General features: G+C 45.9%; 1 protein-coding gene across 1 annotated transcript in view; it reads left to right on the top strand.

Annotated features, from left to right (window-relative positions):
* LOC126188486 (thymus-specific serine protease-like) overlaps nt 1-12,963 on the top strand; it is a 103,034-nt gene that overhangs the window by 57,676 nt on the left and 32,395 nt on the right. Inside the window, exons 6-7 of the mRNA XM_049930090.1 lie at nt 8,035-8,044; nt 10,397-10,529. Coding sequence (XP_049786047.1) covers nt 8,035-8,044; nt 10,397-10,529 — 143 coding nt within the window. The remainder of the gene's footprint in view (nt 1-8,034; nt 8,045-10,396; nt 10,530-12,963) is intronic.

The raw sequence follows: 12,963 nt of genomic DNA, 5'->3' as shown, positions 1-12,963 counted from the left end.
AAGAATGGAAAAGAAAATTGAGAATGCGCTAGGTGACGATCAGTTTGGCTTTAGGAAAAGTAAGGGGACGAGAGAGGCAATTCTGACGTTACGGCTAATAATGGAAGCAAGACTAAAGAAAAATCAGGACACTTTCATAGGATTTACTGGAAAAAGCGTTCGAGAATATAAAATGGTGCAAGCTGTTCGAGATTCTGAAAAAAGTAGGGGTAAGCTATAGGGAGAGACGGGTCATATACAATATGTACAACACCCAAGAGGGAATAATAAGAGTGGACGATCAAGAACGAAGTGCTCGTATTAAGAAGGATGTAAGACAAGGCTGTAGCCTTTCGCCCCTACTCTTCAATCTGTACATCGAGGAAACAATGATGGAAATAAAAGAAAGGTTCAGGAGTGGAATTAAAATACATGGTGAAAGGATATCAATGATACGATTAGCTGATGACATTGCTATCCTGAGTGAAAGTGAAGAAGAATTAAATGATCTGCTGAACGGAATGAACAGTCTAATGAGTACACAGTAGGGTTTGAGAGTAAATCGGAGAAAGACGAAGGTAATGAGAAGTAGTAGAAATGAGAACAGCGAGAAACTTAACATCAGGATTGATGGTCACGTAGTCAATGAAGTTAAGGAATTCTGATACCTTGGCAGTAAAATAACCAATGACGGACGGAGCAAGGAGGTCATCAAAAGCAGACTCGCTATGGCAAAAAAGGCATTTCTGGCCAAGAGAAGTCTACTAATATCAAATACCGGCCTTAATTTGAGGAAGAAATTTCTGGAGTACAGCATTGTATGGTAGTGAAACATGGACTGTGGGACAACCGGAACAGAAGAGAATCGAAGCATTTGAGATGTGGTGCTATAGACGAATGTTGAAAATTAGGTGGACTGATAAGGTAAGGAATGAGGAGGTTCTGCGCGGAATCGGAGAGGAAAGGAATATGTGGAAAACACTGATAAGGAGAAGGGACAGGATGATAGGTCATCTGCTAAGACATGAGGGAATGACTTCCATGGTACTAGAGGGAGCTGTAGAGGGCAAAAACTGTAGAGGAAGACAGAGATTGGAATACGTCAAGCAAATAATTGAGGACATAGGTTGCAAGTGCTACTCTGAGATGAAGAGGTTAGCACAGGAAAGGAATTCGTGGCGGGCCGCATCAAACCAGTCAGTAGACTGATGACAAAAAAAAAAAAAAGGTCAAGTGAAGGTGAATGACTCGTACTGTCTTTACTGTCTTTACTGAAATACTTAAATGTATGCCTGACCTATGAATATATAAAAAAACTGTAGTTACCATGTAGCACGTTGTTGCTGCAAGTGGTGTGCTTACTCTGTGTTATTGTTAGCAAAACTTTATGCGAACTGACTGGGCAATACAACTCCGAATGCCAATAAAGAAATACAGTCACTGCAAAATACGAGGGTTATTCCAAAAGTAAGGTCCGATTGATTGCCAAATTGAAACCACAGTGAACATCAGAAATGTTTTACGTGTAACAATTAGCTACACCTTTCACCTACTTCTCTACGTAGTCGCCGTTCTGACTTAGACTTTTGTCATAGCGTTGTACCAACTTTTCAATAGCCTCATCATAGAAGGCAGCCGCCAGTGCTTTCCGCCAATTCTCCACGCTGGCCTACACCTCGTTGTCTGTGTCAAAATGTTGTTTTCAAAGACAGCGGTTCATGTGACCACAGATGAAACTCAGGGGGAGACAATTGCGGACTGTATTGTGGGTAATCTAACATTTCCATTTGAAAACGATGCAGGAGCATCTTCATTGCCCCTGCAGAATGCGGCTGAGAATTGTCGTGAAGACGAAACAGCACGACAGTTATGTAATGTTGGCTGCATAGCTTCAGGCGAAATTTCTCACCAGGTCCTCGTACTTGGCGGCAGACACTATTTTCTAGACATCTTTACGCACGCACTGCGAGCTCAGAAATGAGAAGAGCGACGTGATGCTAACTGGGGTTATACTAGAGACACTTCCCAACACATCTGTGCAAAGCTTTATCGGATTTTCATAGTCGTTTCCGTTTCGCGACCGATCGGACCTTACTTTTGGAATAACCCTCGTACATCCAGCCTCTTAGGTACTGAATCCTCTGGCCCAGTCAAAACTGATAACTATGGGCCCTGTGCACATAACAAATAAATAAATTGTCTTACCTTTACAGCAGCTATGGTGGATCACGTTATATTCTGACGAAATAAATCTCGGGTGAACAGCCTGGTATGAGTGTGCATAGGACACAATATTTCGGCAATCGACCACGTTGCCATCATCAGGTGCGCTGATGTACTGAGCGGCGGTCACTCACTCACTTACTCACTTTTCCTAACGAGCAGTCCTATGCTCGTGGTCTGGCAGGATGAGCGTCTATCGCTATTCCTGCAGAACATGACTTGCTGAATTAAGAGAACTGACTTACTTTTGAACCGGCCTTTCGGATGCATGGCATCCTTTGACTGTTACGAGATTTTAGTCTCGCAACAGGTCAGGCCAACGTGTCGTCGGCCTGCGGTGGATGTTGTGGCCCAGTGCCTGTACGAGCCTGTTCTGTGACCTATTGGTCTCCTGGTAGAACTGTCTTGCCGTCTGACGAAATCTGTCCTTGAGCAGCGGGATCCCGGTCTGCTCATGTAATTGGGCTGTCGGGTAACGCCATGGCAACCGGAGGGCGAGCCGAAGTGCCCGGTTCTGAACCCTCTGGAGCTCGGCAATGTGAGTCTCGGCTGCGTTGCCCCACACCACGGCTGCGTACTCCAGCACTGGACGGACCAGTGCTAGGTGCAGGGTGATGCCGTGGCGGGGGGGAAGCGTCGAGGTCGGGTTTAGTAGAGGGTATAGGGTCCGTAGACGTCCTATGGCCCTACCCTTTACATCCTGGATGTGGGGGCGAAACGTCAGTCTCTGATCGAGGGTAACCCCGAGGTATCGAGCTGTCTTGCACCACGGGACGGGGCCTCCCGCAATCGTGACCGGCTCAAGATCAGGTGGAAGCAGTCGTTTGGTGAACACGACTGCTTGGCTTTTTGCGGCATTGAATTTGAGCCTCCATTTTGTGGACCACCTTCCAAGCTCTTCGCAACCAAGCTGGAGTCGGCGCCTCATTTCACGAACATTCATGCTGCGGACGAGTAGCGCCGTATCGTCGGCGTAAAGCGCCAGCGACACTTGCGCCACTCGTGGAGCGTCAGCAGTGTAGAGGGAGTACAGCAGAGGTCCGAGTACGGACCCCTGTGGCACTCCAGCCCGAATTGGGCGTTGGGTGGACGCTCCCTCCTCCAAGCGCACGTGGAACGTGCGGTTTTCCAGATACGATTTGAGTAACACCGCGTGTGGCGTCGGGACGCCGTGCACAAAAAGTTTGTACACGAGGCCGTCGTGCCACACCGAGTCGAATGCCCTGGAGACGTCCAGGAACACCGCCCCTAGGTATTCCCGGGTTTCCAGGGCTCGCATGGCCTCCTCCACGAGTCGCAAGAGTTGGTGTGCGGTGGAGTGGCCTTTGCGAAAACCGAATTGCTCATCTGGAAGCAGGTGTTCGGCTTCCACGTGCCTGAGGAGCCGCTTTGCATATATGCGCTCGAAAACCTTAGACAGCGTGGGCAGAAGGCTCACGGGACGGTAGGATGCCGCTTGTCTGGGGTCCTTGTTTGCCTTGGGGATTGCTACCACTTCCGCATGCTTCCACGCGGAAGGGTAGATCCCCGTACGCAGGATCATGTTGAATATGTCGGTCACGCTCTGGTGGGCCCCTGCTGGAAGATCGCGCAAATGAGTCGGTGCGGTCCGCGCCCCGCACGCGGTCCAGGTACAGCATCCCTTCTCCCACCCTCTGAGCACTGCGTCCCAGGTCTTCTCGTTCAGGAGGGTCTGCTGGCACCACTCTCGTTATTCTTCCCTCCTCCCCCGAAGTCGGTACACTCTGGGAAATATCCTTTTTCTTCTTAATCCGGGTGATCGCGGGTTCCCATGCCTTGCTAAGGATGTAACCGCTGTCACGATTTAGTTGTGGCTCCCTTACTCTGATCTCTATGACTTCTTTGATGACAAAGTTCCAGTATTTGTAAGTCTGTGTCAGACTTTTGTTTGGTCATAATCCATGCTGTGGAGTTCCGACAGGCAATGCTCAGCGATTGCCGACTTACTGGGCTGTTGCAGTCTAGTGCGCCGTTGATGTTCTCGGCATCAGTCCTCAATGGTACGAATGGTGTGCCTAATACATGTTTGTCCATCACAATCACTACTCTGACAGATTAATCTGCCAAGTCCCGTTGGGGTGGGGGCATAGCGTGTGCGTTCGCACAAGATGGTCAGCGGCCGGGTAGCATATTTTAACTATAAATGAAGGTAGTATCTGTTCTTTCGGGAAAATAAGGGGTGTGGACCTGATCAGAGTTCACATGAACTGTGTCGACAAGGTAATCGTGGATTTATAGAGACCAGGGCAGCACGTGTCGCGTTGTTTTATCGAAAGTAAATATCACAGTATCTTTTCGTGGAATATCGCGTGGAAACCATGGAAGCCATAGCGGAGCGGCCGACGCCGCTGCAAGTAGACGAACACAGCCAGTAAGGCGGAGCCGAGGCGCTATTACTCACTCGGCAGACAGAACAGCACTAATGAGGAAAACTTCAAACAAGCGACGCTGCGGCGCTAAAAGGGGAACTGGGGCTATCGGTGCACGATTCAAAGCCAGAGTCAGACATCCCGATGTCATTGTTCCCCATCACACTGTGTACTCCTACACACATTGTATAATAACCTTACAGGGGACGACATTTTCAACTGAAATTCACTGTCTGGTGCTGATGGATAAATACATTGTCCTGCCTGTGCTGTCAAGAAGAATGATACGATGTTCCTCTGGACAGGCATACATGTGCAGGTATGCAGGCAGGAACATTACATAGTATTTATCCGCCGGTACCAGTTAGTGACTTTCAATTAAAGACGCCTCCCTTGTAGGGGAATTATACAGGGTGTTACAAAAAGGTACGGCCAAACTTTCAGGAAACATTCCTCACACACAAATAAAGAAAATATGTTATGTGGACATGTGTCCGGAAACGCTTAATTTCCATGTTCGAGCTCATTTTAGTTTCTTCCACCTACGCTCAATGGAGCACGTTATTACGATTTCATACGGGATACTCTACCTGTGCTGCTAGAACATGTGCCTTTACAAGTACGACACAACATGTGGTTCATGCACGATGGAGCTCCTGCACATTTCAGTCGAAGTGTTCGTACGCTTCTCAACAACAGATTCGGTGACCGATGGATTGGTAGAGGCGGACCAATTCCGTGGCCTCCATGCTCTCCTGACCTCGACCCTCTTGACTTACATTTATGGGGCATTTGAAAGCTCTTGTCTACGCAACCCCGGTACCAAATGTAGAGACTCTTCGTGCTCGTATTGTGGACGGCTGTGATACAATACGCCATTCTCCAAGGGTGCATCAGCGCATCAGGGATTCCATGCGACGGAGGGTGGATGCATGTATACTCGCTAGCGGAGGACGTTTTGAACATTTCCTGTAACAAAGTGTTTGAAGTCACGCTGGTACGTTCTGTTGCTGTGTGTTTCCATTCCATGATTAAGGTGATTTGAAGAGAAGTAATAAAATTAGCTCTAACATGGATAGTAAGCGTTTCCGGACACATGTCCACATAACATATTTTCTTTCTTTGTGTGTGAGGAATATTTCCTGAAAGTTTCGCCGTACCTTTTTGTAACACCCTGTATAATGTGTGAACAAGTACAGGTTGCGGCCCAGGAACGATAACATACGGAAGTTTGGGTCGGGCTGTGAGTCGTGCACGGAAAGCCAAAGCGCTTAAGGCGACCGCTTGTGTAAAGCGCTAAATCTGGGTTCGAGTCCTGGCTAGCCATAAATTTTCATTGTCACCTGGAGAGGAATGACTGCTAGTCAGACACACGCACGATGCATCTAGTATGAGCGTGATGACCTTGTGTAGAATGGGGAAGGCGCGCGATGTATCGGAGTTCGACCGTGGGCAGATTGTGATGACCTGGAAGCTCGGCACGAGCATTTCGTAAACTAAGCGACTTGTCGGGTGTTCAAGGAGTGCTGTGGTGAGTGTCTTCAACATGTAGAGAAACTACGTCCAAACTTCGTGAGTTTGGGCAGCCATCCCTCATTACAGATGTCGGACATCGTAGGGTGGCCAGAGTGGCAAAACAGGACAGGTGGTGAAATGCTGCAGAACTAATATTAGACTTAAATTCTGGGTAGAGTACAAGTGTGTCTGAGCACACAGTGCACCGAACAGTTCTAACGATGGGCCTCTGCAGGCAACGACCCATGAATGCCCCAATGTTAACATCATGACATCGGCAACTACGACTGAAATGGGCACATGACCATCGTCACTGGACTAGAGATGGGGGATCCGGTCTTGAACTAATTCATAGAATTGAATCTTTCAAAGGAGTGAACAATCAGTGATTCAGAAAAAAAGAACGGTAGCTCCAAACGTTTCCCACGGCAGAGAGAGAGAGAGAGAGAGAGAGAGAGAGAGAGACGGAGCATATCAGCGGCACCTCTGCTGGTCAGAGCACAGTGCACGCCACACAACACAGCCAGCGCCGGCCTCTGCCCTGCTTCTGCCTCGGCTGCCTGCATCGTGCAGTGAGTGCCCCATTGGAATTTGTGTTTCACATATGCCGTGCCGTCCCTGTGCTTCCTCTGCCGTCTGGCGCAGCTTAACTTCGCATCGCACTCTGTCGGCGATCGTTTCAGTCGCACGTCCTGCCCTCTGGGCAGTTGATGCGAGCATCAGGACAGAGAGCCACCTAGCGGATAACATAGGAACTACTTGCAACAACCTGCTCGCAAGGGAACGGACGATTTGTCTCGGAGCGGGTGAGTTCACCGCTTCCCCCACCCTCGGAACTCGCCCGCTCAACGCTCACCCCACCGTCTCGACTCTAGCCAGAGCGTTGAGCAAAGCGACTCAGGTGTCACTCTGGTCTCTGCGGTCTCAGCTCACGCAGTAATACAGCTCGTGGCTCGACCTGCTCGACTCAGCGCCTCTGCATCGGAGTTCGTCCCTACTGGATATTGTTCTTCGTAGTAATACTGCTATGTATATTACATTATTATGTTATGTATACATCAATTGTTTTTATTTAATTTTTATTTGTTTAAACTGATTAGATTAGGTTCCTGATGACTCCTCTTACTATAGGATTTTTATTATGGACACTCGAATTTACGCTTTAATTACGAGCGAACCGATAAACGTATTGCAAAATGTGATACACCAGTATTTTCCTTGTTTTATTCTGCGTAAGGCTATATGCAGCACTTTTGTTTTACAGTCAAATTTATATTTTTTTTCTTATTCTGGTACGGATTTTGCGATTTTAGGCGTCTTCAGAAGGAAACGTTCACTTTAAAAATATATGGCTTGCAATGTATTTGTATGAGGTTAATGAAATTTTAATACATTATAGCCAAATATATTGTTAATTGAAATCTCAAGTTACAACATTTTCCGATCACCCAAAAAACCACGATAGTGCAAAATAAATCAATAATCAAAAACTTTGTCATATCGTGGAAATTTCAATAAACAATACAAAATTCTTACTCATTATCTGTGTTACTTCAAAATAGGATCAAATAAGATCAAAATACAGGTATAGTACTGGAATAAACCAAGTTTAAAGGGCAATGTGCCTTCCATTTATTTTCTATTGTAAATGAGTGGTGAGTCATGAAAAAGAGCTAATTCATTTCAGGGAGTGAACAGTTCTGATCCAATCTCTGAAAAGAACAGTTTTGCCCATCTCTACACTGGACGTTGGCACAGTAGGAGAGCGTTGCATGGTGTGATGACTCCCGATATCTTCTTCATTATGCCGATGGGAGAGAGCGAATCGGCCGTCTTCCAGGTGAATAGCTCTTTGACACCTGTACTGGGGATGGAGATAAGACGGCGGCGGCTACACTATGCTCTGGAGAACATTCATGTGGGCATCCATGGGTCCAGTGGAGCTCGTGCAAGGTACCATGACAGCCAAGGAGTATCATACGCTGGTGATGACCACCGTACACCCCTTCATGACGATCATGTTTCCCAATGGCAGTGGCTTTTTTCATCAAGATAATGCGCCAGGTCACAAGGCCAGGTGTGTGATGGAGTGGTTCGAGGAAGACAGTGGCGAGTTCCATTTAATGTGCTGGCCCTGCAACTCGCCAGATCTGGACCTGATCGAACACTGCCCTGAGTTTACGCGAATTAGGTGACTTGTGTGTGCAGATGTGGTGCCAACTCCCTCCAGCGACTTGCCAAGACCTCATTGCTTTCACACCACGACGCGTCGCCGTTGTTATCCGTGGAAAAGGACTATCATGGAGGTGGTCATAATGTTCTGGCTCATCAGAGTATTTAAAGGTTAACGTAGTACAATAGGTGCCTGAGTGTTCTTCAAACCGAGAACATAACGACGTAGCCGTGTGACCATGGCTGTGTCCATCTTGGAAGACAACATACCCACCATGAATATGTAGGAGAAAGGGCAAAACCTGATCACCGATAACGTTGAAATACCTGTCCTGGTTCATGTTCATGTTATCTTGAATGAGTGGGCTCACGTCAAGGCACGAAAAACACAAGCAAAACTTCACAGTGCCATATCAGATCTGAACTACGTCCTCCAGGCATTGTGAGTTAAACACCTCATTGAGCCGCCGAAGCATTCAGCACACTGCATAATTTGGAAACTGGCTACATCGCGACTCGTCGGACAACACAGGCAGCTACTTATATCCATATGAGTGGTGTATAGTCTTTAGGACATTTCCGAAAGAACAGACACAATTTTTGTGTTTGATCCCGCGGCCGGACATAGAATATGTTCAGAAAGGAGAAATTCCGAGCTCTGCCGCATTTGGGCAATGAAAGAATTCATTGTCCAAATTGAAATTTGTACCAAGACCAGGATTCGAACCAAGGTCTCCTGCTTGCTAGGCAGATACAGCTGCACGGACTACCCAAGCGCGCCTCCCGTCACAATCCAAATTCCCGTTTGCCGCACACTACAAATGTAGCAGCCCCTAGCTCTTTGTCGTTTGTTGGTCACATCAAGCCCAGTCACGGCTATGAGTGCTCCGCACCACTCGTATGCGCCATGAAGGCTAATATGATCATTCAGTGCAGAGCACTCTTCGTCGGACCTCATGCGGGACTGTGCATGATGTGACGAACAAAATGAGAGCAGAGGGCTAGGGGATGCTATGTTTGTAGTGTGCGGTAAATGGGAATTTGGACTGAGAGGGGAGGCGAGCTTATGTAGTCCGTGCAGTTACCTGTAACCGTTGTGCCGCCTTGGCGTTGATGGTTAACGCATCTGACTAGTAAGCAAGCTACCCAGGCTCGAATTACAGCCTCAGTGCAAATTTTCATTTGTTGCTAATGAATACCTCCACTTTCTAAACGCGGTAGAGGTCGGAATTTGTTCTTTCCGAATAGAGTCACCTACTGTCCAGTTTCTGCGTTGTTTGGCCTATTGAAGACATGCCGTTTTATGTGCTATTGTGGGCAATGGCGTTTTGCGAGGTATCCTCTCTAAACCTGCAACATACACAGTTCTTTTGCAATGTTCACTGAGATACTGGTTGATATGGATGTGTATTCATTAAAAGCAGAAATTTCTATGGGGTTTGGAACCGACTGACATTGACAAAGCAAGACACTCATCTCGAGCCCTCGTCGGCTAGGATCTTTCTACCACCACAGATTTCACGCTGTGTTTCAGGGATGCGAGTGGTACACCGTTCTTTGTAGACACATTGAACGGTCTACGTTGCGCCATCAACAATTAGGATAATTTTATTCGCGGTATGTAATAGATACATGCAAACACAAAACGTAGTTCTTTTTATTTTTGTCATTCTGTCACGTCAGCACATCGACCCATATTAAGGCGTTGGTACCATACAATCAAGGCCACTGCCATGACTTAAGTCAATGGTGGCGGTTCGCTGACCGCTTCCATACCAATCACAGCCCTCAAAAAGCGAACAGTCTGCTGTTTTAAAGGGGCGACTAAAAATTTTCACTGTTGAGCTTATTTTGAATATTTCCTATGGTTTATGACTTGAGTACTTTGTGAAATGTCCTGTTCTTAAAAACACAAAAACAGTAGCTTTTGTATGTATATTTATGAGCACTTTTTCCTTTTTTTTTTTTTCTTTTAGTGAACAACCACCCCCAGTGGTTGTAGAAGTGTCCGTAACGCACTCTGTATTTATAATTTTGCAAATTAATCAATGGTATATATGACTGAAGAGTGAACAGCTGTGGGTAATGACATAGATATTACTGATGTTTGTTCACAGCAAGACAGTGGCTATACCAGACGTGTACAGAATTTGGCTACTTCGTGACGACGGATTCTGATAAGCAGCCATTCGGCCACAGAATAGGCGTCTCCTTCAGTGGGGGTATCTGTGAAGCAGTATTTGGACCAGAGTAAGTAATTGGATCTTCAGTTATTTTTGACCACTGTTTATCTGATAAATGAAACAAAGATAACAGAAAATCCAAAATTTAAAATAATCCTTTTTCCTTTATTACTTCGTACTGATAGAAGTCTGCAAGAAAGAGTACTTCACTTGTTTCAAGCCTCCACAAAGAAAATGTGAAACTGGATAGCGTGAAGGATGGCTAGTAGTGGGGCAGCGTATATTCCACTTAAAAAACAAAAGCATACCCATTTTAGTGTAATTAACACATGGCATAACAGAGGTAAATTTTCTTCTCACATCGAAAGAAAAATTTTCTTTCCTACACTACTGGCCATTAAAATTACTACACCACGAAGATGAGGTGCTGCAGACGCGAAATTTAACCGACAGGAAGAAGATGCTGTGATATGCAAATGATTAGCCTTTCAGAGCATTCGCACAAGATTGGACCCGGTGGCAACTCCTACAACGTGCTGACATGAGGAAAGTTTCCAACTGATTTCTCATACACAAACAGCAGTTGACCGGCGTTGCCTGGTGAAACGTTGTTGTGATGCCTCGTGTAAGGAGGGAAATGCGTACCATCACATTTCCGACTTTGATAAAGGTCGGATTGTAGCCTATCGCAATTGGGGTTTATCGTATCGCGACATTGCTGCTCGCGTTGGTTGAGATCCAATGACTGTTAGCAGAATATGGAATCAGTGGGTTCAGGAAGAAATTAATAGTTTAGTCTGATTGTCAAGTATAACCTCTGCCCATACTACACTACTGGACATTAAAATTGCTACACCAAGAAGAAATGCAGATGATAAATGGATATTCATTGGAAAAATATATTATACTAGAACTGACATGTGATTGCATTTTCACGCAATTTGGGTGCATAGATCCAGAGAAATCAGTACCCAGAACAACTATCTCTGGCCGTAATAACGGCCTTGATATGCCTGGTCATTGAGTCAAACAGAGCTTTGGATGGCGTGTACAGGTACAGCTGCCCATGCAGCTTCAACACGATACCACAGTTCATCAAGAGTAGTAACTGGCGTATTGTGACGAGCCAGTGGCTCGGCCACCATTGACCAGACGTTTTCAGTTGGTGAGAGATCTGGAGAATGTGCTGGCCAGGGCAGCAGTTGTAGTGGGACGCGAAATTGAAGCGTCACCCATCCACCAGTGTCAGCCCAGTTTGCAGGTGACTATAAGTTTAATTTAGTTTGTTTATATATTTTTCTTATTATTTGTAATAGATGTGAATTATCTAAAAGTTTTGTATTTTTTGTGTGTTTCATGTACGGAGAGGGCGGCGCAACGAACGGAGACAGCATCTTCGTTGCCGCGACCAGAGAGGAAATTGCTGGCCACTATACGTTGCGGGTCGACAGCCAAAGAGCAACAGAAGATCCTGGAACCGAGTTGTTGCGTCGTGCTTCTAAAAATTGAAAAGAATGTTTTATACTCTTTTTGTACAACAATGACGTCATATAGAGCTTAATCTTGTTGAAAAGTCAGTCACTAATTCTCAACGCTCAAGTTCACATCTGTATGTGTAGGAAGCTAATAAAATAGTGTATGCTACTAAAGTTGAAACACGTGTCTTGAAGATTTATTTATGAAGAATTATGTGAACGGATTAATAATATATTTGACAAGATTAGTGATTCTTGCGGCGTTCACCGAAACTTTGAATCTCAAAAGTTTGTTTAATGTGTGATTCTGGTATCGATTAGATCAAGATAACGTGTGTCAATATAAGTTCTGAGGAGAAAACAAACGAAATTTAAAATCGAAAAGTTTACGCAAACCAATTGGCCCGAGTGATGAAATTCTTTGCATACGACTCGACTGATGTTTTACAGTTTCGTTCAAGAACCATTCTGTGACAATGTAAAAAGAATATAAATCATTTTGAAGTGGGTTGTAACTGACGTAGGTGACGAAGTCTGCACATGGTCATATGATAAACGAAAGTCATTTATAAACAAACCAATACGTCGTTACACTACACAGTCGAACATTTTCTGTATCCAGAAAGGCCCGTACAGGACCTGCAACATGCGGTCGTGTATTATTCTGCTGAAATGTAGGGTTTCGCAGGGATCGAATGAAGGGTAGAGCCACGGGTCGTAACACATCTTAAATGTAACGTCCACTGTTCAAAGTGCGGTCAATGCGAACAAGAGATGACCGAGACGTGTAACCAATGGCACCCCATACCATCACGCCGGGTAATACGCCAGTATGGCGATGACGAATACACGCTTCCAATGTGCGTTCACCGCGATGTCGCCAAACACGGATGCGATCATCATGATGCTGCAAACAGAACCTGGATTCATCCGAAAAAACGACGTTTTGCCATTCATGCATCCAGGTTTGTTGCTGAGTACACCATCGCAGGCGCTCCTGTCTGTGATGCAGCGTCAAGGGTAACC

This window comes from Schistocerca cancellata, chromosome 5, assembly GCF_023864275.1.
Source record: "Schistocerca cancellata isolate TAMUIC-IGC-003103 chromosome 5, iqSchCanc2.1, whole genome shotgun sequence".
Classification (NCBI taxonomy): Eukaryota; Metazoa; Arthropoda; class Insecta; order Orthoptera; family Acrididae; genus Schistocerca; species Schistocerca cancellata.
Note: the sequence above shows the minus strand (reverse complement) of the source record. Positions and strands in the feature narration are given on the sequence as shown.